This window comes from Bubalus kerabau, chromosome 8, assembly GCF_029407905.1.
Source record: "Bubalus kerabau isolate K-KA32 ecotype Philippines breed swamp buffalo chromosome 8, PCC_UOA_SB_1v2, whole genome shotgun sequence".
In the NCBI taxonomy this organism is placed as follows: domain Eukaryota; kingdom Metazoa; phylum Chordata; class Mammalia; order Artiodactyla; family Bovidae; genus Bubalus; species Bubalus kerabau.
In genome coordinates this window covers 51598541-51622445 of record NC_073631.1, presented here as the reverse complement: position 1 = coordinate 51622445, position 23905 = coordinate 51598541, and the positions used below count along the sequence as shown (strand labels likewise).

General features: G+C 38.9%; 2 protein-coding genes across 3 annotated transcripts in view; both read right to left on the bottom strand.

Annotated features, from left to right (window-relative positions):
- Nucleotides 1–5238, bottom strand: part of LOC129659138 (B-cell receptor-associated protein 29) — a 52564-nt gene extending 47326 nt beyond the window's left edge. The window contains exons 1-2 of the mRNA XM_055590259.1: nt 5103–5238; nt 4545–4651 (exon numbers count right to left, since the gene is read on the bottom strand). Coding sequence (XP_055446234.1) covers nt 4545–4636 — 92 coding nt within the window. The 5' untranslated portion in view covers nt 4637–4651; nt 5103–5238. The remainder of the gene's footprint in view (nt 1–4544; nt 4652–5102) is intronic.
- A 2488-nt stretch (nt 5239–7726) lies between these two features.
- On the bottom strand, nt 7727–23826 carry DUS4L (dihydrouridine synthase 4 like). Of its 2 annotated transcripts, XM_055590256.1 has the most exons (8): nt 23687–23826; nt 19248–19391; nt 18043–18179; nt 13734–13855; nt 11358–11475; nt 10211–10333; nt 8988–9214; nt 7727–8284 (listed from the first exon to the last, which is right to left on the bottom strand). In XM_055590256.1, the coding sequence occupies exons 3-8, from the start codon at nt 18156–18158 to the stop codon at nt 8025–8027; spliced, it is 966 nt and encodes a 321-aa protein (XP_055446231.1). In that variant the 5' UTR covers nt 18159–18179; nt 19248–19391; nt 23687–23826; the 3' UTR covers nt 7727–8024. The 2 variants fall into 2 exon arrangements, with proteins under 2 accessions (XP_055446231.1, XP_055446232.1); XM_055590257.1 differs by lacking the exon at nt 19248–19391 and having other exon boundaries at nt 23687–23824.
- Nucleotides 23827–23905: the final 79 nt, after the last annotated feature.

The window sequence follows — 23905 nt, the reverse complement described above, 5'->3', positions numbered from 1 at the left end:
TAGGACTCTGCACTTTCACTGCTGAGTGCCTAGTTTCAATCCCTGGTTGAGTAACTTAAGATCCCACAAGATGCATGGCATGGCAAAAAAGGAGAAAAAAAAAAAAAATTTCTCTCTCTCTCTCTCTCTCTCGGGATATTTATGTGTGTTTATACCCAAGTAATTATATTCAGATCATTACTTGAACATAGAGAAAATGAAATAGGGAAATAGTCTAGATGGAATGAACAATATGAGCAAAGACACATAGGTAAGAAAGCATGAGTTATCAATGGCAAAGAGTGACAAAGTAATCTATCACACAACTGAAAAGGTAACAAATTTCACACAAGGGCATTTTAAATGAGTAACACATTAATTGAGTCCAAAGGAGATAAATAAAGATAAGCACTTGAGTAAACTTCAAATTTCTTTTCATGGACCACAGCCTTGTAAGTGGTGTGTGGGCCACTACACAAGTGTAGGGCTTGTGTAATTCAATGAAACCATGAGCCATGCTGTAAAGGGCCACCAAAGATGGACGGGTCATCAAGAAGAATTCTGACAAAAGGTGGTCAACTGGAGGAAGAAATGGCAAACCACTCCAGTAGTCTTGCTGCAAGAACCCCATAATCAGAATGAAAAGGAAAAAAGATATGACACTGGAAGATGAGCGCCCCCCTCCCCCACCCTGGGTTGAAAGGTATCTAATATGCTAGTGGGGAAGAGCAGAGGGCAATTAATTACTCATAGCTCCAGAAAGAATGACTTAGCTGGGCCAAAGCAGAAATGACGCTCAGTTGTGGATGTGTGTGGTGGTGAAAGTAAAGTCCGATGCTGTAAAGAATATTGCATAGGAACCTGGAATGTTAGGTCCATGAATCAAGGTAAAATGGACGTGGTCAAGCAGGCAATGCCAAGAGTGAACATCCACATTTTAGGAATCAGTGAACTAAAATGGACAGGAATGGGCGAATTTCATTCAGATGACCATTATATCTATGTGGGCAAGAATCCCTTAGAAAAAAGGGAGTAGGCCTTCATAATCAACAAAAGAGTCTGAAATGCAGTACTTTGGTGAAATTTCAAAAACGAGAGAATGATTTTGGTTCGTTTCCAAGGCAAACCATTCAACATAACAGTATCCAAGTCTATGCCCCAACCACTAAATGCCAAAGAAGCTGAAGCTGCATGGTACTATGAAGACCTTCTAGAACTAACACCAAAAAAAAAAAACAATGTGCTTTTCATCACAGGGGATTGGAATGCAAAAACAGAAAGTCAAGAGACACCTGAAGTAATAGGCCAAACTTGCCTTGAAGTACAAAATGAAGCAGGGCAAAGGCTAACAGAGTTTTGTTAGGAGAACACACTGGTCATAGCAAACACCCTTTTCCAACAAAACAGGAGATGACTCTACACATGGAATCATCAGACGGTCAATACTCAAATCAGGCTGATTATTGTCTTTGCAGCCAATGATGGAGAAGCTCTATGCATGCTCAGTCACTCAGTTGTTTCTGACTCTTTTGCTACCCCATGGACTGTAGCCCCCCAGGCTTTTCTATTGCAGTAAGTGAGTTCAGTAGTTGTGGCTTGCAGGGTATAGAACGCAGGCTCAGTAGCTGTGGTGCATGGGCTTCAGTTGCTCCGTGGCATGTGGAATCTCCCCAGACCAAGGATTGAACCCATGTCCCCTGAACTGGCGAGCAAGATTCTTATTCACTGTGCCACCAGAGAAGTCCCTTAAGATTATGTTTTGAAAACAACTCTAATAATAACCTGAAGTTTGTGGGGAGACAAAGTTGATATGGATGCAGTTTCTTTTGCCTCTTTGATTCCTACTCCAAGAATACTATTCAAATTTTACATTACAAAGATTTGTATTTTTACAAAGAGATCTAGCAATACCTTGACCTAGGTCCAAATGTAAATTCACATTTCAAGTAAATCAACAGTATAAAAGGGAACACAAAAGGAGACCCGCCTCCACCAGAGGGAACAATTAGCAGTTTATAAGGGTTGATTTAAGGAAAAGCTAACAACAGCTACTATATAGAGTCCATACTATACTTCCCTTCTAAGCACTTTTACATGGCTTAGCTCATTTAATTATCACAACCACCATACGAGGTGGATACTAGTATTACCTCCATTTTACAGACGAGGAAACCGGCCAGAGATGGTAAATAACTTGCCCAAAGTCATACAGTAGCATGCAGAGTTTTGATATAATCCCAGGCAGTCAAATCTGAATATGTGTCTTTCACTAGTGGGATATGTGAAAGTATGGGTTATTGCCAAAGTATGAAGCCTTTTCTTTGAAGAGTAAGGTGATTACACATGTTAAAGGATAAAAAGATGTGAACACACACAGTAAGGACATATTATAAATGATCTGTGGACATACATATATACATATATACCGTGTTTTTCTAGTGTATATTTGTCCAAGAGGATATATTTATATAATGTGTGTACATGTACTCAAATCTACCAAATAGCTACTTTATCAGGATAGAAAAAAATATATATTTGAAAGGAAGAAAAAGATCCATAATCTATAAACCATTTTGAGGGAGAAAAGATCAACGGACAAAAAAATTTTTTTGTGTGTGCAAATCCTAAAGTTTTATGTTAGATGTTTATAAATACCATCTTTCTTTCTCTTAAATATAGGATTCTACTCTTCCAAGTATTACCAAAAAGCTGAAAAGGGTCTTACTGAGGATTTGAAACAAAATCAATAGGATAAGAGACAAGGTGATGAAAGAGAAAGAGCACTTGACTGAAAGGCAGATTCTTGTCCTGAATCTGCAAAGCTCAACTAGATGACCTTAGGCCACCTTCTCATACAATGAATAGGTTGAATAAAGTTCAAAAATCTCAAAGGCCCCTTCCTATATTATAATTCTATTTTTTCTTTCGTAAGCAGGAAAATAGTGATGGCACAGCTGACAGATAAAAATGGAAGTGAGTAGAAATCCAGGCAGGTAAGAAGAAAGTTAAAAGTTGTGGAAGATTACTGGATCCTGAAGATGAACCAACCTGTCCACAGGGCAGGAAGAGAAACACAGATACAGAAAACAGCCTTGTGGACACAAGGTCAGGGTTGGGGTGGGGTGTGGAGGGGGTGAATTCGGAGATTGGCATTGACTTATATATTCACTGCCACTCATCAAGTAGCTAGCTAGTGGGAACATGCTAAAGCACAGGAAGCTCAGCTCAGTCCTCTGTGATGATTCAGATGGGTAAGAAAAGGGGGTGGGGTGGGAGAGAGGCCCAAGAGGGAGGGAACATATGTATACATATAGGTGACTGACTTCACCCTACTGCAGAAACTACAATATTGTAAAGCAATTATACCCCAATTAAAAAAAAAGGGAAAAACTTTCATAAGTTTCTTCAAGTCAAGGAATCTTACTAAATTTCAGTGGGTTATCTGTAGGATCTCATTAATGAAAGATTTTCTTTTACATGAACAAATGTGTTGCAACATTTTTACACAAGAGTATTTCATCATTCACACTGCCAAGTCTGGATCTAAAACTGAACTCCTAAAAAGTAGATTACAATAGGGGTGGAGAGAGTTAAGGGTACAACTGAAATCCTACTGAAAGACCTTTGACGGTCTTTTGCTAAGAAACTAATGTTAAGGAATGGTTCTGATACTTTTGCATATTCAGCACTTTTAATTTATACTCAATTCTGCATGGGGATAAAGTAGTAAAACTGCCATTAAATGAATACAAATGAATTATGTAAGACCAAAACTAAGAATCATTTATTGGCTTAAGTTTCCAAATTGTCTTTCCACAGACCCAGTGAAATATTTCTGCATCACGGTGTACTGTAAACATCATTTATCCATTTACTTTTATTTGGCTCACTATTCTAATTCACGACTGAGCGACTTCACTTTCACTTTTCACTTCCATGCACTGGAGAAGGAAATGGCAACCCACTCCAGTGTTCTTGCCTGGAGAATCCCAGGGACGGGGGAGCCCGGTGGGCTGCCATCTATCGGGTCGCACAGAGTCGGACACGACTGAAGCGACTTAGCAGCAGCAGCAGCAGCATTCTAATTCAGGGCAATAAAACAAAAGTAAAAGCTAACAACAAGACATGTAAAAAGGGTGACCATCACTTTACTACATCTATAATTAACAGAACCAAAGGAAGGCGGACGAGGACCTTCTCCTTTTAGAAGGGAGGGGAAAAGTTTATTTGTACGAATGTGTGTGCTCATTCAGTCGTGTCTGACTCTGTGCTTTCCCATGGACTGCAGCCCACCAGGCTCCTCTGTCCATGGAATTCTCCTGGCAAGAATACTGGAGTGGGTTGCCATGCCCTTCTCCAATTTGTACATATAATAAAAAGCTTTATGAAATGATACTTTAATATGGTCATTAGCTATTACTTAATTGGCGTGTGAGTTTATTTTTAAAGAGCGCCTTTTATAGAATCAGCACTGAAATTCTTTTAAGAAAACTTTTTCCGTAACACACTCAACCGTCTAAAGAGCTCATCATATATGTTGCTGTAACGATTTGGAGGGTTCCTACCTCTGAGGAGGAATAAAAGGTAGACAGAAGATTAAAATGAGTCCTATTTCAGCGTAAAGAAAAGTTGCAACTGCCGCCCATTGGAGTGTCATTGTTTTTCTTCACACCTAAATAGAGAAACATTTATTTCACTCAGTTGCCTTTCAAAGAAAATTCGGTTTAAGGAGAGGCCCTTGGGCCGCGAGGTTTCCGGCCTGGAGGTTTCCGGGTCCGACACTCCCCTAAATGGGAGGCGCCCGGCAGAGACCCGGGGTGGGGAGGGGAAAGGGGAGAGGAAGGAGCCGGTCGAGGGTGGGCCCAGAGGCCCGGGTCGGCACCTCCCTGGCGAGCCTTACGGAACCAGCCAGGCGGCACCGCGGTCCTGCTTTCGGTCCAGGTTCACGGCGTCAGCAGCCCAACGCCACCCTCCGCTAACGCCCGAGCCCGGTCCCCACCCCCACCCCCGCTCGGCGAACGCGCCAAGGGAAGGGCCGGCCCCGCGGACCAACCGCGGCGATAGCAGCGCGACCCCGCGCCCCACGCCGCCTGGAGGCCCGCGGGGCTCCCGCCCAGACTTACCCCGCCTGCGACCGCCTGGCTCCCCGCGCTGCTCCGCGGCCGCCGACGCGCGGGACGTCACACGCCGCGGCGGGGGGATGGGGAGCGTGCCCCACCCCCACCGCCACCCTCGCCGGACCCTTCCTGAGCTCCGGCCTCCGGTGCGGGGCCCGGCTGACACGCCAGGCGGTGCGAACACGATGATTAGCATTAATTGTTTTCTAATTGGGCGGTGGAGTTACGGGATGACGAAGACTCTTCGATCTGGTGCTTAGGGGCTCCCAAGGGCAACGTCTTCTGAGGAGCCAGTTTAACATTTCTAATAAAGTGTGGTTTGGGTGGAAGGCGTGGTTGTGGGGTCCGGCGAAAGAGAATGGCATCGGGGCGGGAGGGTTAGACAGGGTGCTGCCATTTTAGAGAACGTGGTTAAAACACTCCTTCCTGGTCTGTATTTTACTGTGGACAGTTTCGTTGGCCGGAACAAGCTAGAAGTTACATATTAGAAAGGCCAGGATCTGGTGATTGTGCCGCATTCTCTGAAAATGTAGGAGTAGGTAGCGTGCAACATTTTGTGTAAGGGTTTCCCCTTTTGTCCATGGGCTCGGAAGAGGAAATACACTTTAGGGATTGGGGACTAACTGGAAAGGAGAACAACGTGGGTATGTGTACACTTTTTCAATTACTCTTTTCCGGGTATTCAAATTACGTGAATACACTCAAATTATGACAGTTTTTTTCCCCCTCGATATTAACAACATATTAGAAATGCACATCAAAGTATTCTGTAGAGGATTATTTTGGGAACATTAAATAAATGGTAAAAATAAGAGGTGGTTATTGAATATAAAAACACATTTAAGTCAGTGTTTTCTCTTTGTCACAAATATAGACAAGATAGGTTAACCATAAGGGACTTAGAAAAAAAAAATGAAGCGCGTTTAGAACTCCTTGCCCTTTACACTGGCTCCTTGGAAACGCTGTGCATCTTACTCTAATTAGGCCATTGTCCTCACAACACACGTAATTCACCTCAGAGTTAATTAACAAATTTAAAAATGACTACGTTTTGACTATAACTCCCTGTGTGCTAATATGGTACTCATATTTAATGAAAAGCAGTTATCTTTAAAAATCCATTAACTGAAAAATGAAAGCACAGAGTGTACCTTAAAAAATATTACAACAGGGTGCTTATGTTAAAATTGACTTATCTCATATTCCCAAATTCGTGAATCAACCAGTTCTAGATAACTGCTTATAAGTTTTTATGTTGGTCATATAGATCACTATCTTAATTACAGAACTGTTTTTAACAAATCGAGGTAATTCTTGCAGTGGCACCTTCACTGCCAACAAAATTCCACTAGTAGTATCTCCAAACCATGGAACTTTAAAAAAATTTTTCAATTTTTTGGCTGTGCTATGCCACTCAGCTTGTGACAATCTTAGTTCCCTGATCAGGAGACTGAACCAGCACACCTGATAGTGAAAGCCGGGAAAACTAACCACTGTACTGCTAGGGCATTCCCTAAGCCATGGAACTCTAAAGTTAAAATTATCCTCAACTGCTGGGAGGCATAAAAATAACATTACTAAAAACGTTATGAAAGTTAGGTTTTTAAATAAAACCTAGTTACTCTTCTCCAGGAAATAATATTTCAAGTACACAGTTTTCTTTTGGTATCTGTGGGGCATTGGTTCTAGGACTCTTTCAGGTACCAAAATTTGTGGATGCTCAAGTCCCATATATTAAACATTTTAGCACCAAGGGCCAACTGTGTAATTATCTCAAGACTATTGACCAAATTTTTATATTTAAGATGTAGGAGATAGAAATTAATAGTATCATTTATATACAGGACTGATGCTGAAGCTGAAACTCCAATATTTTGCCACCTGATGTGAAGAACTGACTCATTGGAAAAGACCCTGATGCTGGGAAAGATTGAAGGCGACAGAAGGGGACGGCAGAGGATGAGATGGTTGGATGGCATCACTGACGTGATGGTCATGAGTTTGAGTAGGCTTTGGGAGTTGGTGATGGACAGGGAAGCCTGGCGTGCTGAAGTCCATGGGTAGCAAAGAGTCAAACCCAACTGAGCAACTGAACTGAACTGATATTTACCAAGCTCTCAATCTTCTAAGAATTTAGAAGGCTTGAAATGTAACAAATATGATGTCATTTAAAGAATTTCACAGAATCTTAGCTTTTTTTAACAAAGATTTTTTATTTTTGATGTAGATCATTTGGAGTTTTAATGGCTGCGAGGCATTAAAGGTTGAGATCTTGGCTCCCAACCAGGAGTTGAACCTGCACCTCCATGCACTGGAAGGAGGAATTAACTACTGGATCGCCAGGGAAGTCTCCCTTAGTTTAAATTACAGAAAACATCACATCTAATTAATTTGTTACATACAATTTAAAACAAATACCTTAAGGTATGTAATTCATGAATTAGGAAGGAGCAGTTTAATTTTCCAACCTAAACTTTGAATTTAAGCCCTAAAAATTTTTTTCCTTTTCATTTCATATAGATGTTGGCATTTGCTGTCTTACTTTTCTGCACTGATTTTCATTTAAAACACTTCATGTTAACTAATGGATACCACATGAGCCATATTTTTAGTATTAAAATAAAAGTTTTATTTATTTAAAAATGTTAAAAACGTGATTTCTTTAGGAAAAAAATTCTCACATTTTAATTCATAATAGAATTCAGAGCAAGGTCTGTCAATGTTTGAAACACCTAGGATCTTTTTTAAAATTAAAATTTGGGTCTATCCTAGAGATCTACTGAACCAGAATCTCTGAGGATGTAGTCCAGGAGTGATTTTTAAAAATTCTGTCAGGGCATTGTTTTTACACTAATGTTTTAGAGTCACTGATTCAAAGTAAAAACCAAGATGTGACCTTCCATGGTTTCATTGAAGAAAGAAAATAATTCAGCAAGTCTGGTCAATCCCATAATGGTCTGTAAGATAATCTAAGACTGCTGATGTGCTTGACAAAGCATTAAATATTCTTTTTTCCTGCCTTGAAGTTATCTTTTCCATCATATACATTAAATGTTGATGGAAACACATATAGGGAGTTCCAAGTTCAAGAGCAATGTCAACCCAGTCCCAGATGCATTTCAGTGGGGTTTCCTCATATCCAGCAAACATGGCCGGGTTTGCTAAGAGTCCTCTTGCAACCATCACACCTACAAATTAAAGCATATTTCATTTGTCCACACATTAAGAACTCATGGTTATGGGGTCAAACTCAATGAAACAAACTGAAAATATTAAAAAATAATTTATTATAAGATTTTATAATGCCCTTAGTCTCATTCTTATTAAACAATTCATTTTTATACTTTTTATAAACCAATGAAGTGTAAATACAACTTGTAAGACTTCCTTTTTTAATGTTTTAAATACTTCAACATTAAAAATTAGTTTGGGGTTTTTTTTTAAGGGTAAACCTGGATTGTTATAAATTGGATTTGCTTGAAGTTAAGTTTATTTGCATTCTCTCATCTAGCAATAGGTATCACAGGGTTTGATATGCCAAAGTTGAGGCGGATAATGAAACTGCATAGCAGTCTGGGGTTTCTTTGGCTCCTATAGCCACTCTTCCATTCACAAATTCTCATTTCTATTCTGTAGGCTCTACTGGTCACTCAGTGGATGAGATGGTGGCAGAGAAGTAACTGACCTAATTCACTCCAATTAAAATAATCTGTTGTTCCTAAGTCAAAGGATTAACATTTTAGTAAACTGCTTAGCTTAAATTGGTACAACAGGAAAATATGGCTCCATTTGAAAGAAAAATAATGAAAACCACATTAACATTACTCTCCCACCCCCATTTTTAAATTTTTCTAATTAAAAAACAAAAAAGTCAAAGGACTTATTTCTTACCATCTGTCCCAGTAATATGCCACACATTTTCTGCTTCTTTTAAGCTTCTGATGTCTCCGTTAGCAACTATAGGTAGAGACACACTTTCCTTAATTATTTTAATGGCCTCATAGTGAACTGGCTGATGTCTTTCCTCAACAGTTCTTCCATGGACTGTAATCCAGGAAACTCCTGTTGCTTCAGCCTTTCGACAGAGATCTACAGTTCTTGTAAGGTCATCATGGATCCTATAATTTCAAAATCATATCTATCTTTTTACAGCACACACATCTTAATGATATCAATAAACTAAACAGAACATTATTTCATCTACTACATTATTTAGTTTAGCTATGCTGTTCATATTATCACCACATACCACTATTAGTCAAGTTTTGTTCAGGTATCAGTTCCCATTCAAGATCTTGAATTTAGCTATTTCACTATTGGCAATAACAGGATGACAAAGAATTGTTACCTAGTGTGGCTCTTTTTTGGCTTTGATAACTGCAAGATTCATCAAAGTACTATCACAGATGCATTGAAAGTTGCTATTGTAATATTTGCTGTGCATGCTCCAATCCACAAGTGGGAGAATTATAATTTATCAAAATATGTTTTTAACCTGTCACCAAAAAACTATTTTTCATTTTTGATGTGAAATTTTAGTGCAAATATTATTCCTATTTTCCACTCTTGGTATCAGAAATGTTTCTTAGCGTTAGTTATTTCAATAGTACGTGGAAAGAGTTGTTTTTTGGGGGAGTGAGTTTTTTAATAATAAAGGGACATTTTAATTTTTGTTAAATATGAAGAAATTGTTTTGAATTATAAATAAAAATTATGGTATCTATTAATTCACTAAGCATCTTTGTTTCAACACTTGAATATTCTAGATGCCTATGTGGGGCTTCCCAGGTGGCTCACTGGCTAAAGAATCCACCTGGCAGTGCAGGAGACATAGGAGACATAGGTTCGATCACTAAGTCGGGAAGATCCTCTGAAGGAGGGCATGGGAACCCACTTCAGTATTCTTGCCTGGAGAATCCCATGGAGGAGGAGACTGGTGGGCTACAGTCCATGAGGTCACAAAGAGGCATACATGACTGAAGCAACTGAGCATGCATGCAGATGCCTGCATACTAAAAGGAGACATCTCCACATCTCCAGACAAAAGGAATATTCTTTTATTTCCTGAGTAATGGACGGACTATCATACCAAGAGATTAAAATATTACCTTTACCTTATTTTAATAGATACTGAAAATCTGGGGTTTTCCACTTGATTTCTTACTTGTTTCACCATGTCTCGAACAAGCTCTGGCTTGTTTATTAAGCAAGCTCCATAACCTTCTGCCAGTGCCCACCTTCATAAAGTAAACATAACAACAAATAAATGGTAAACAACTGGAAGAGAAGATGCAATTCTAAAAGCACAGTAAGTGCATTTATCTATTTCTCTACCTAGCAATCTGGAATGGAACCATAATTTTTAAAATTCATAGATCCAACATTTCTAAGTGTATCAAGATTAGGAAAATATGTTCCCAGATCAAGAAGTATTTAGGGGAAATGGTTTTCACTGGCAAGTGAGAAAATTAAAGTTCATTCAACCAAAACAGATTTAAGTATTTGTAATTAATTGTAATTACTTCAGATTTTTTCAACTCCAAATGTGATGTTTATTATACATAACAAGAAGTTTTATTAATCTTAAGAGTAGATATTTTTGGCTTACAGCATTCCAACACCACTAAACAGCTTACTGAACTCTACTAATGAGTATACAAACATGTCTAATCTGATTTGGATTATGCTATATGTAAAACCTTGACTCCATTCTTTGAACATATTTTGAATTATTGACAGATAATCTAGTATTGTGCCAAGAGGTAAGGCTATTATCATCAAATTAAGCACATTCTATCAACACCCAGTTACTCAGACTCAACCAAGTAACTGTAGTATAAGAAGAAAAGGTAATTTTAAGAAGGTATTCTTATAACTGAATCATAGAATCACATATCATAGAATCACAGTGCTTGGAGCAAGGTGCAGTAAAAATACATTTTAGGGGTTATTATAAACATCAGAGTCTCACATAACTACTTATGGATGAGGTTCAAGGCAGATCCACACATAAAAAAATTCTAGTGGTGAGGTGAGACAAAAACTTGTCAAGGGTCTACACACTGTTGCAGCCGTAAGAAAATATCTTTGCATGTGTGTTTCTAAATAATATTTCCTTAGTTTTTCTTGCTTCTTAGAGCCCAAGTTCTTTATGTCTATCTTCCTTACTTTTCAGTTGTTGGAATACCAGAATGATAGTTTACCATGTTCACTAGTTTTTCCTAATCTTTTGAAAATTCTTCCAACTTCTTTGAGCTTTACCTCTGAGGGCAACCACAGTTAATGTCTATTCCATTCGCATAAGGACAGACTATACGAGCAGCATCAGATAAAAGTCTTGCATCATTAGCAGCAAACTGAACAATCAATGGGCAATCACCTGATAAAATGAATAGCTCAACATTAAAATTCACAGAAACACACACACACATGAGAAAACAAATTTTAATGTTTGTACAGTATAAAATTCTATTTTTAGACTAAGAAGCATGTGTTCAAACAATATAGCATTAAAATAACTTAAAATATTTTAAATTATTACATGCAATTTAGACTTGGTACAAATTCAAACAGTACAAAATTTGATAAAATAAGAAGTATAACACTTTTGCCAAACAGACTCCTTTCCTAAAGGTGAGATTATACTGCATTCTAAAACATTACGAAGACCTGTAAAATTTAAGCAAATGTGAACATTCTAAATACATTGCTATCCCTATGGTGTTTTCCCCTGATGTACCTGAGATCTATATGCAGACCTGTTTTCCTGTTTTTAGTGCATATTCCACTATGACGGTGAGCTACAGACTGTTTTTTATTTGAGACTCTTGCAAACAATGTTGCGATGAAGATACTCTTACATACGTATTTTTGTGAGTATATTCATGAAGTAAATTCCTAGGAGTATAACTGCTGGGCAGGTATTAACATTTTGAAAGATACTATAAAATTTTCTTAGAAGAGTTTACCGATACACATATACACCAATATGGATGACAGTTCTGGTTTCCTTACAACTTATCCTACACTGTATACGTAACAACATATTTTTTATTTATAGCCTGTCTCTCCATACTTTTTGCAGAGTTCTCTATGTGCAATTTTTTTTTTGGTTGCTCCCTTTTTATTATTTAAATTTAAAAATAAAACAATTAGCTCTGCTATCATAAACATCAAAATATTCTATTTTCTCCAGTTTTTAGTTTGTCTTTGAGTATTATCTGTGCCCTTTTCTTATATATAACAGTCTACATTTTAATATAGCCAAATGTATCAGAGCTTTCCTAGGTTTTAAAGGACACATTTTCCTCATCTTTGGATGTTACAGATTTTGAATAGATGTATTTTGACGTTTCTAAAGGTTTTTTTTTTTTAAGATTACCTGTATGAGATTTACTGGGTATTTACCAAAATGCAGATTTCATGTTATGGCTCTAGTTCCACTGGCTCAGAATTTCTATGAAAATCTACTGATTTACAGGATTATCAGAGGATAGGAGAATAAGCTTTTTCCTGAGGATATAGGTGGGATTCTTTCTGCTTCATAACTCAAGAGAGTTATAAAATTTCAATTTAACAATCATTTATTGGTCAAATATATTTTCAATGCTGGGCTAGAAGCTGAGGATACAAATCCACAAGAAAAAAATTCCAACCTTCAAGAAGCCCATAGTCTAGTGGGAGAGACAGACACGAAAGGAGGAAATCACAGTACAGTATGATTAAGTACAACAAAAAGTCTGTGCTTAGGCAATGGACATGAATGGAGTGTGATTAGGAGAGTTCCTTGGTCACAACTTTAGAGCATTAAGAAGTATGAAGTGTCCTTTCCCAAAGAGACAGGGATAAGGGGACAGGCCTAACTAAGAAGGATACTCTAGGTGGAGCAGTGTGAGAGATTAGGGCATGTTCAGGGACTTAAAATAACTTAGTATTTTGAAGAAAAAAGTTGGTGGGCCCATGGAGAAAAACTGATGGAAGATAAAGCTGAAGAACATGTGTTCAGTGTTCTAGATCATGAAGAACTTTATATTATCTACACATGCTGGAGTTTTCCTCTTTAGGTCAGTGGCTCTCAATCTTTAGCAAGCTCAGAAGCACCTGAAGAGCTTTTAAAAACACAGATTGCTTGTGACATACCCAGAGTTTCTGATTAAGCAGGCTTGGAGTGGAGTCTAGAATTTCCATTTCTAATGAGTTTTCAGATAATGCTGATGCTAAGTGGTCTGGGAAATTACTTTGAGAACCACTGCTTTAGGTGATGAGAGGTCTAAGGAAGATTTTGAGTTAGGGAAAAGAAGTGATCAAATTTAAGTTCTAGAGAGCTCACTTGGAGCTGTCTGCAGGACAGTTTGGGATGGGATAAGGCTGGCGGCAGTGAGATAGGAATCTGCCAGGTGAGAGAATGGGGCCCTGAATGGAGGCTGACTTACACTTTGATAAATTATTCATAGTTTACAAGGCACTGAGGAAAAACACATTGTAAAAAACTTATTAAACATTTATAGAAAACCGAAAGATCTTAAAATAAGCTCTCCGAATTCTGTTGTCTGATTAGACAAGAGTGTTTTGAGTTTTTTTTGTTGTTGTTTTGTTTTTTAAGTTTTACAAAGACAGCAAACTCTGGCTTTCACATACCTTGATTTGTGGTAAATTCACTGTCTCTGGCTTTTGCAGATCTGACAAAATCAGCAGCAACTATCATTGGTGTATAGCACAGATCGCAATCGTATTTTCTGACTAGTGTTCTGAAAGACAACCTGTGAGCATATAAAACTTTAATTAGGCATTCAGAAAGCATGATAATCCTACGTTCTTCAGAGTTTAGTTATTCATTAAATATTTATTAAAGTTCTGCTACGGAAAGATGCAGTAGATGTACTCTTCCTATTCCTCCTGCTTAGTGTAACTAAAAACTCTGGATAGTATATACAAAACAAACATAAGCAAACTCTGAAAGGGGGAGAGAAGAGAGCAGACAGGCTAGTGACCTTGAGCAGGACCTAAGGAATGACAATGGTGAGCTCTCCGAGTTTTGTTTTTCCCTCAAATATCCTAGGTTTGAAACTGAAGAAGCTGGCAACCTGGAAACAGCAATGGATGCAGACAAAAACAGCCCCAGCAAAAGCCTGCTAATTTTACCCCAAGGACCAAGAAGGGGGCAGCCTAGCAAGCCTTTAAATAATAATGACTCTACTTTAGCCCAACACCAGAGAAAAATCTGTGGCCTGCACCTCCACAAGCAAAGCTCGAGTGGGGAGCCTCGACTTCTAGCCTTCCAAAGCTGTCACAATGTTCTCTAACACCCCTCCACGGTGGTGTTAGAGAATGCCAGGTAGGAAACTGGGACTTTAATCCTTGCTGGCCAGAAACAAGGAGGCTACCAGTGGAGACCAAGTGGGGAGCCTGGAATTCCACACCAACAGTGCAGCAGCAAGGCACCCTTCTTCCTCACCCCAGGAACAGTGTCAGAGAATGCCTAGTGAAGAGCCAGGCCTTTCATCATTGCTCAGCAGTTACCAGGCCACCCCCTGCATGGGGAGCTGGAACTCTCAGCCCTGCTCAGCGGTAATGAGGAGCCTTATGCCCCTGGGGTGTCAAAGGAGACCAAGTGGAAAACCTAGACTTCTGTCTCTACCTGAGAGTAATGAGGTGGTGCTTTCCCATCCTTCCCCTGCTGTGGTGGTATCAGAAAAAGCTAGTTAGAGCACAAGTTTCAATATTCAGAATCAAGCACTGTAATCCACCATATTAACAGGCTAGAGAAAAAAAAATCACATGACTGCATCAACTGATGCAGAAAAACCACTTGACAAAACAACATTCGGATTAAAAACTAAAACCTCCCAGAAAAACAGGAATAGAGGGAACTTTCTCAACCCTATGAGGAACATCCATAAAAAATTCTACACTTCATATTATACTTAAAGGTGAAAGAATACTTGCCCCCCAGATCAAGAACAAGGGAAAGATGTCTGCTCTCATCATTCTTATTCAGCACAGTGTTGGAACTTGAGGCAGTGCAATGAGGCATGAAAGTGAAATAAAAGGCATCAGATAGAAAGGAAGAAGTAAAACTATCACTATTTGCAAGTGACATAACTGTCTACTTAGATAATCCTAAGGAATTTATACGAGGAACCTCCTAGAAGCAATAAGTAAACACAGCAAATTCACAGAATGTAAGAATAAAACACAAAAAGCAATTTTACTTCTATATACCAGCAATGGACACATGAACACCAAAATTAAAAGTATAATAACTGAGTGTAAGCCTTACAAAATATGGACAGAATTTGTATGCTGAAAACTGTATAACACTTAACACTAATGAAGGAAATCAAAGAAGATCTAAATAAATGGAGAGATACTGTGTTCATAAGGAGACTCAACACAACAAGGAATTCAATTCTCCCCAAATTGATATGCATATTTAATACAATTCTTATGAAAATTCCACTAAGATTTTTTTTGTAGGTAGAGAAAAGATCATCCTAAAATTCACTTGGAAAGGCACTAAACAGCTAAAACAATTTTGAAAAAGAAAAGTGGGATTTATCAGATAACTTAATTTCAAGATTTATTACAATAAACTGGAAAATTCTGAAAGAGATGGGAATATCAGACCACCTGACCTGCCTCTTGAGAAACCTATATACAAGTCAGGAAGCAACCGTTAGAACTGGACAAGGAACAACAGACTGGTTCCAAATAGGAAAAGGAGTATGTCAAGGCTGTATATGGCTTATTTAACTTATATGCAGAGTACATCATGAGAAATGCTGGGCTGGAGGAAGCACAAGCTAGAATCAAGATTGCCAGGAGAAATATCAATAACCTCAGATATGCAGATGACACCACTCTTACGGCAGAAAGTGAAGAGGAACTAAAGAGCCTCTTGATGAAAGTGAAAGAGGAGAGTGAAAAAGTTGGCTTAAAGCTCAACATTCAGAAAACTAAGATCATGGCATCCGGTCCCATCACTTCATGAAAAATAGATGGGGAAACAGTGGCTGACTTTATTTTTCTGGGCTCTAAAATCACTGCAGATGGTGACTGCAGCCATGAAATTAAAAGACGCTTACTCCTTGGAAGGAAAGTTATGACCAACCTACACAGCATATTAAAAAGCAGAGACATTACTTTGCCAACAAAGATCCATCTAGTCAAGGCTATGGTTTTTCCAGTAGTCATGTATGGATGTAAGAATTGGACTATAAAGAAAGCTGAGCACCAAAGAATTGATGCTTTTGAACTGTGGTGTTGGAGAAGACTCTTGAGAGTCCCTTGGACTGCAAGGAGATCCAATCAGTCCATCCTAAAGGAGATCAGTCCTGGGTGTTCATTGGAAGGACTGATGTTGAAGCTGAAATTCCAATACTTTGGCCACCTGATGTAAAGAGCTGACTCATTTGAAAAGACCCTGATGCTGGGAAAGATTGAGGGCAGGAGGAGAAGGGAACCACAGAGGATGAGATGGTTGGATGGCATCACTGACACAACGCACACGGCTTTGGGTGGACTCCAGGAGTTGGTGATGGACAGGGAGGCCTGGCGTGCTGCAGTTCATGGGGTCGCAAAGAGTTGGACACGACTGAGCAACTGGACTGAACTGAACTGAACTGACGGTAATCAAGACTGTGTGGTACTGGTAGAGGGACACATAGATCAGCAGACCAGAGAGTGCAGAAAAAGAACCATATAAACATGCTCAGCTGAGTTTTGATAAAGATGCAAAAGTAATTCAATAATGGAAAGACAGCCTTTTCAACAAATGCTGCTGGAACAGACAACTGTCAGCAAAAACAATAAACCAACCAAACTGAGCCTATGTTTCACACTTCCATAGAAATGAGGAATTATGAACTTAAATGTAAAACGTAAACTAGAAGATTTTAAGAAAAAAAGTAGGACACAATCTTTAATATCTAGAGCTACATAAAGATTTCTCATACTTGAAAACAAAAGTACAATCTGCAAAAGGAAATATTGATAAGATGGACTTCATCATTAAGTAAAAACTTCTGCTCTGCAAAAGACATGGTAAGAAAAGTATATGAAAAGACAAGCTACATGCCAGGATAACACATATGTAAGCCACCTATCGGACAAAAGATCTGTCTATAAAATATAAAGAGCTCTTAAAACTCAAGAGCAATCAAAACTGGGACAACAAAAAACCAAACAATCTTGATTAAAAAATGGGCAAAGGGTTTGAAGAGATTTCTCCCAAGAAGATACCCAAATGGCCAATGAGCACAGGAAAAGATGCTTAACATCACTAGAAAAACACAAATAAAAACCACGAGATAATTCACATTCATTAGGATGGCTATTAAAACAATAACAACAACCTCCCAAAACAGTAAGTGTTGATGAGAATGCTGAGAAACTGAAACTCTTGTGCACTGTTGAAACTCTTGTGCACTCAAACGGTGTAGCTACTATAGTAAATAGCAGGGCAATTCCTCAAAAATTAAAAACAGAATTGCCACATAATCTAGCAATTCCACTTCTGGGCAAATACCCCAAAGAACAAAAAGCAAGGTCTCAAAAAGATATTTATATATCCGTGTTCATAGAAGCATTATTCCTAAGAGTCAAAAGATGGAAGCAACTCAAGCTGGGCTGAATGAATGAATGGATAAATAAAATGTAATATATACACACAATGGAATATTATTCATTCTTAAAAAGGAAGAAAACACATGGGTGAACCTTGAGATATTATGCTCAGTGAAATAAGCCAGTCTTAAAAAGACAAATACTGTGACCACTTAGATCATACATATGCCAGGCAGGTAATAGCATCAGGACTCAAGCCTGTATCCTAGTCCCAAAGCTAGGCATTTGAAAATCCATGTGGTGGGGTGGTCTTACTTTTTAAAAAGTCAGAGCATAAAAAGGAAATCACACCTAAGTTCATTAACCATTTAACAACACTTACTTTGAATATCGCACCATTGGGGCGCAGACTTTTACCAGCTGCCCAGAATGAAACATTTCTATTGGATCTTTTCTTCTTTCTTGACATGTTGTAGTTTGTTTGTAGTCACTCTTCATAAAAACAGATTTATTTCAAATCTGAAAAAGACAATTAGTTTGCATAGAGGAAGCACTTTCACTTGAATCCCATCATTCTTAAAATTTCAATTGCCAAGAACATGAATTTTTCATTAGGTTTTGTAGGCTTAGGAATCTTGGTTTCTTTTCACAGTATTGAATAGGATACTACAGAATTCTGACTTTATTTATACGTCATGGATAGCTTTTAGCACACTGTGAAATTATAACGTTTATATTTTATATAAATTATTCTTGTTCAAGTCAAAAACTAACAGTTTTGAATTTTATACTTAATTGACTATAGTAACAGTTTCTGCTCAAATTAATAAGTGCTCAGGATGTAGAAAACTAAAAGATGTTTTCCTAGAATACATGTTATTATTTTCCATGTTATTTTAGTTTTTCCATTTTACTTCGTTTGGCATTGATTTAACCAAGAAATTTGATTGAATTAATTCATATATAGTACTAAGTACGTCTGGCACTTTGAAATACCCTTTTTTATCCAGAAAAGTTAAATGGTAGTAATGGAACAGCTTAAGTACTGAGTATTTTAAAAGACATACTGGTATGTTTAATGTTTATTCTTATTCTCAAATTCCATTCTTTTTATTTGAATCAGAAGGCAAACAAACTTTTAATTATATTTTTAAACATTTAAATGTTTTGTGAACATTGTTTCATGAAAATCTCAATTGTAATCACATAGCTGCATAGTAAATCACTATTATACCCAGAGGGACAAGTGATTAAATTAGGTAATTCCTAAGTGTTTTACAGTTGCCGTACTGTGCTTATCATTTCATAGTGTTGGCTGCTTACTAATTCCAATTCTGGCCTTAGTAATTTAAAAACAAATACTGGCCAACTTTAGAAAAGTCTAATTGCTCACCATGAAATTTTTTGGTTGGCTAAATCTGAAAGTATTGATATAACCTAAATATAAACTAATAATTTAATTTCCTTAGGTAGAATGTACAGGTGGAATAAGATAAACTAGTTTTACTGATCACTGTTTATCAGTTTATCACCATTTATCATCTAAACAATAAACATTTAGAGGTGGGTGTGTCAACTAAGTGGTACCTTTAATTAAACCTTGAGCTCATCTTCATTGGCTCATAGTCCCTGTATTCTTAATTCCCCATCCTGAGGACCCCAACAATCTTCTTGGAATCCCAGTTGATCTTATTTTTTTCCATTCAACAAAGATTAATTTCCTGCTATATGCTGAGAACACAGATGAAAATATTTTTGGTGTCTTTAAAAATGTATTAAACAAACTTACACAATAAGGCTAATACACACACTCAGACACAATTTCAGTGTTGTAGAAATAACTGCCAAGAGGAGTCAGTGAAGTTGGGGAAGTGTCCAGTTACAGAGAACAGTACAAAGAATGCCATAGCAGCATGAAAATGCTTGATGTTTTCAGTGAACCATGAATAGTTCAGCGCTGCTTGAGCTGTAACTAGACAGGATGTGAGAGTGCCTACAAGTTAATGGGCTTTATACACCAGGTTAAGACTTTTTAGATTTATACTCTAGGGCCTTGGTTCTCAGACACTTTTCTTGCTCTGTGGGTAATTTTTACATGTGCACCCAACATGTTAACGTGTGCATGTGACATACTTCCATGGGCATGTATTCTTGTGTAAGTTGTTTGTCTCTCCTTGTACACTAGTTATAATTGAAAAGAATTTAGCAGGGAAATGAAGCATGATCAGATTTCTGACTTGGAAAGATTTCACTGGAGGGGTTAGGGGTGTTGATAAAATACTAGTAAGGAGGCTACTGTAGTAGACCAAGCCATGTGTAATGAGTATCTGATCTGGGAGTCTAGGAGTGAGGAAAGAGGAAAGAGAATGCATTTAGGAGCTATTTAGGAATAAAAATAAACTAGCAAGACATTTAAGGGTTGGAAATCACCTGATGACAGCACGAGTTATATGTGCTGAGAGAGAATATTAGGATGATGTCAACATTTTTGGATTTAGAGCCTGGTGGATGGCAATTCCAATCAATGAGACAGAGAACCAGAAGGAAGAACAGACAGGCTTTGGCAGGGAAACATGAGTCAATGCTTGGGCACATCAAAGAGGTACTCAGCTGATTTGCAGGTGGTGATGCCTCATATGGGTTATATACATATGGTTCTTAAGAAAAAGCTAGAGATAAAGATTGAGAGTCTTTAATCTCTAGGTTAAACCAGAGATCAAATTGTCAACATCCATTCGATCATTGAAAAAGAAAGTTCCAGAAAAACATCTACTTCTGCTTTATTGACTATGCCAAAGCCTTTGACTGTGTGGACCACAATAAACTGTGGAAAATTCTTTAAGAGATGGGAAAACCAGACCACCTTACCTGCCTCCTGAGAAATACATATGCAGGTCAAGAAGCAACAGTTGGAACTGAACACGGAACAACAGACTGGTTCCAAATTGGGAAAGGAGTCCGTTGAGGCTGTATATTGTCACCCTGCTTATTTAACTTACATGCAGAGTACATCATGTGAAATGGTGGGCTGGATGAAGCACAAGCTGGAATCAAGATTGCCAGGAGAAATATCAATAACCTCGATATGCAGATGACAGCACCCTAATGGCAGAAAGTGAAGAACTAAAAAGTCTCTTGATGAAGGTGAAAGAAGAGAGTGAAAAAGTTGGCTTAAAACTCAACATTCAGAAAACGAAGATCACAGCATCCAGTCCCATCACTTCATGGCAAATAGATGGGGAAATAATGGAAACGGTGAGAGACTTTATTTTCTTGGGCTCCAAAATCACTGCAGGTGGTGACTGCAACCATGAAATTAAAGACGTTTGCCCCTTGGAAGAAAAGATATGACCAACTTAGACAGCATATTAAAAAGCAGACATTACTTTGCCAAAAAAGCTATGGTTTTTCCCATAGTCATGTATGGATGTGCGAGTTGGAGTATAAAGAAAGCCAAGTGCCGATGAATGGATGCTTTTGAACTGTGGTGTTGAAGACTCTTGGACTGCAAGGAGATCCAACCAGTCCATGTGAAAGGACATCAGTCCTGAATATTCATTGGAAGGACTGATGCTGAAGCTGAAACTCCAATACTTTGGCCACCTGATGTGAAGAACTGACTCTTTGGAAAAGACCCTGATGCTGGGAAAGATTGAAGGCAGGAGGAGAAGGGGACAACAGAGGATGAGATGGCTGGATGGCATCACCAACTTGATGGATATGAGTTTGAGTTGGTGATGGACAGGGAAGCCTGGAGTGCTGCAGTCCATGGGGTCTCAAAGTGTTGGACTGAGCGACTGAAGTGAACCTCTAGGTAATATGCTGAAACTAAAAACATGGACAAAGTACTTATGGGTACCATATTGTGTAGAAATCATTAAAAGCGCCAACATTTAAGTAAAAGGGAGAAAAAATTTGAATATAAAGGAGACAGCGAGATGAACTTTGGAGCTGGAATAAACCTGAAATGTGATATTCAGAAGCCAAGAGAGGGCTATATTATTACAAAGGAAGGAGGGGATGAGCATCTTAAACATCACAGAAGAGTGAGAATGAGGTAAAGACTAAAAAGGTAGTCCAATGGCAACTGGGTCACTGTGACGTTAGCAGGAATAATTTCATTCTTATTCACTCTTGTTCCCTTACATGGCACAAAGAAGGGTTTCCTTAATGTTTTTGCTGAATGAAGAAATCAGTAGTTCTCAATCTTGGTTGTACATTAGAATGAAGTAGGGAGATTTTAAGCAGGATGCCCAAATCATACCCCAGAGCAATTACATGTGAATATCTGGGCTTAGGATACAGGTATCAGTGGTTGTTAAAGCTTTCCAGGTAATTTTAATGTGCAGTCAAGCTTCGGAATAAATAAATCCACACCCTCCAAAGCATGTGATACTATTGTTTTGCTTAAATGGGTTTATATGTACCTCTTAGCTCCTTCAGGATAAGACAGAAATTGAGTCTAATGTTTTACACTCAAGCTGGTATATACGGGTAGATTCAAAATTCTTCATTGAATGAATGTTCTGCAACTTTTTGATGTAACAGCCAGGAAAGGAAAAATGATCCATAATTCAAAGACAATGCTTATTTAAAAATTATTAGTCAAATTTTGTGTATTATTGATAATGAAAACTAATGTGACTCTGGGCACATTGCCCTTGGCAATTTTTGAGACCTCCATTCAGAACAAACAATCCTATTCAACACCAGAATTGATATCAAATATATTAGGGAAGAACCTCTGTGACAAAGTTAAGGCTAAGCACAACGCAGTGAGCTGAGGCTTGTTTGCTTGAGTTCTTATGCGTATCTAATACATTTAGACTTATAAAATACCTCGAACAGCGTTTGGCACGGTAAAGTATTTCACATTCTCAAAAATCTGTTAGCAGAATCAAGAGAACCTGTAGCTCTGGCACTGGGAAAAATTGGTTCCCTGTGTACATACTTAATGTACACAAAAGAAAACGTATTATTATTATTTTTTTTTACAAAGAAATGCTTAACCTTCTTGCACACGTGTGGCTGACCTGTTAACTTACTATTAATTTATTGAGGGAGAAGTAGAGGTGAACAGTGCCGATGTAATGGGAACTAACTTGATCTTACAGCTCAAAAAATGGAAAATTCATCAATTTGTAATAAGGAGAAGACTGGTGTCGCTCACGACACGTGGCTGAAGCTAAGCAAAAGAAAAACCCTAAGGATACTGTCTCATGGAAGAGTAGGTAGAGAATGAGTCCCACATATTTCTGTTTCAGTTGTCTTGCTACTGCTGCTGCTAAGTCACTTCAGTCGTGTCCAACTCTGTGCGACCCCAGAGACGGCAGCCCACCAGGCTCCCCCGTCCCTGGCAAGAACACTGGAGTGGGTTGACATTTCCTTCTCCAACGCATGAAGTTTAAAGTGAAAGTGAAGTCGCTCAGTCGTATCCGACTCTTAGCGACCCCATGGACTGCAGCCTACCAGCCTCCTCCATCAATGGGATTTTCCAGGCAAGAGTACTGGAGTGGGGTGCCATTGCCTTCTCCTCAGTTGTCCTACTTCACCGATTTTCGGCTCTTCCTAATTCTCCCCAGTATTCATTCGTGGCAACTTTCCTCGCCAAGCTTTCTCCACCTGCCTTTACTCCAAGAATGCGAATCAAGGCATGTGGCAGATACAGGTGATGTGAAAGTCGCTCAGTCGTGTCCGACTCTTTGCGACAGCATCGACTTGTACAGCCCATGGGATTCTCCCGGCCAGAATACTGGAGTGGGTAACCTTTTCCTTCTCCAGGGGATCTTCCGAACCCAGTGATCGAACCCATGTCTCCCTCATTGCAGGAGGATTCTTTACCAGCTGAGCCACAAGGGAAGCAGATACAGGTAGGTAGCTATTAACACCCGCCAGCTGTACTTGAGGCGTGCAAACGAAGTTCCCAGAAGCCTCCGCTCTCTTGCCTCCATCAAGAGGCCTCTGTTCTTAGGTTAATTAAATACTTGCTTCAGCGGGAAACGACGCGGCCACGTTTTGGCGCTCACCTTCTCCGCCCGGAAAACGCTGCTAGCACCAGGGGTGCGGCAGGACACGGAGGAAAGCGCCGGTTCCGCGACCTCGGCTTCCTCAACGCGTTGGGCCCTCAGTGCCCACCAGATCCGGGACCCACGCCGCTCACACGCAGGTTCGGTCCAGCACAATAAAGCGGATCCTCTTAGTCGGCTCGGAGCCTCGGACTGGGCAGAGCGAGCGGCGCCCAAATT

Coding starts and splice junctions, on each gene's coding strand:
- DUS4L (XM_055590256.1), bottom strand. CDS start 18,158: ATGAAGAGTGACTACAAACAAACTACAACATGTCAAGAAAGAAGAAAA. Junction 9,215..10,210: donor TCAGTATCTATTAAAATAAG/GTAAAGGTAATA, acceptor TTGAAATTATAG/GATCCATGATGACCTTACAA. Junction 8,285..8,987: donor GCATATTACTGGGACAGATG/GTAAGAAATAAG, acceptor TTTAATTTGTAG/GTGTGATGGTTGCAAGAGGA.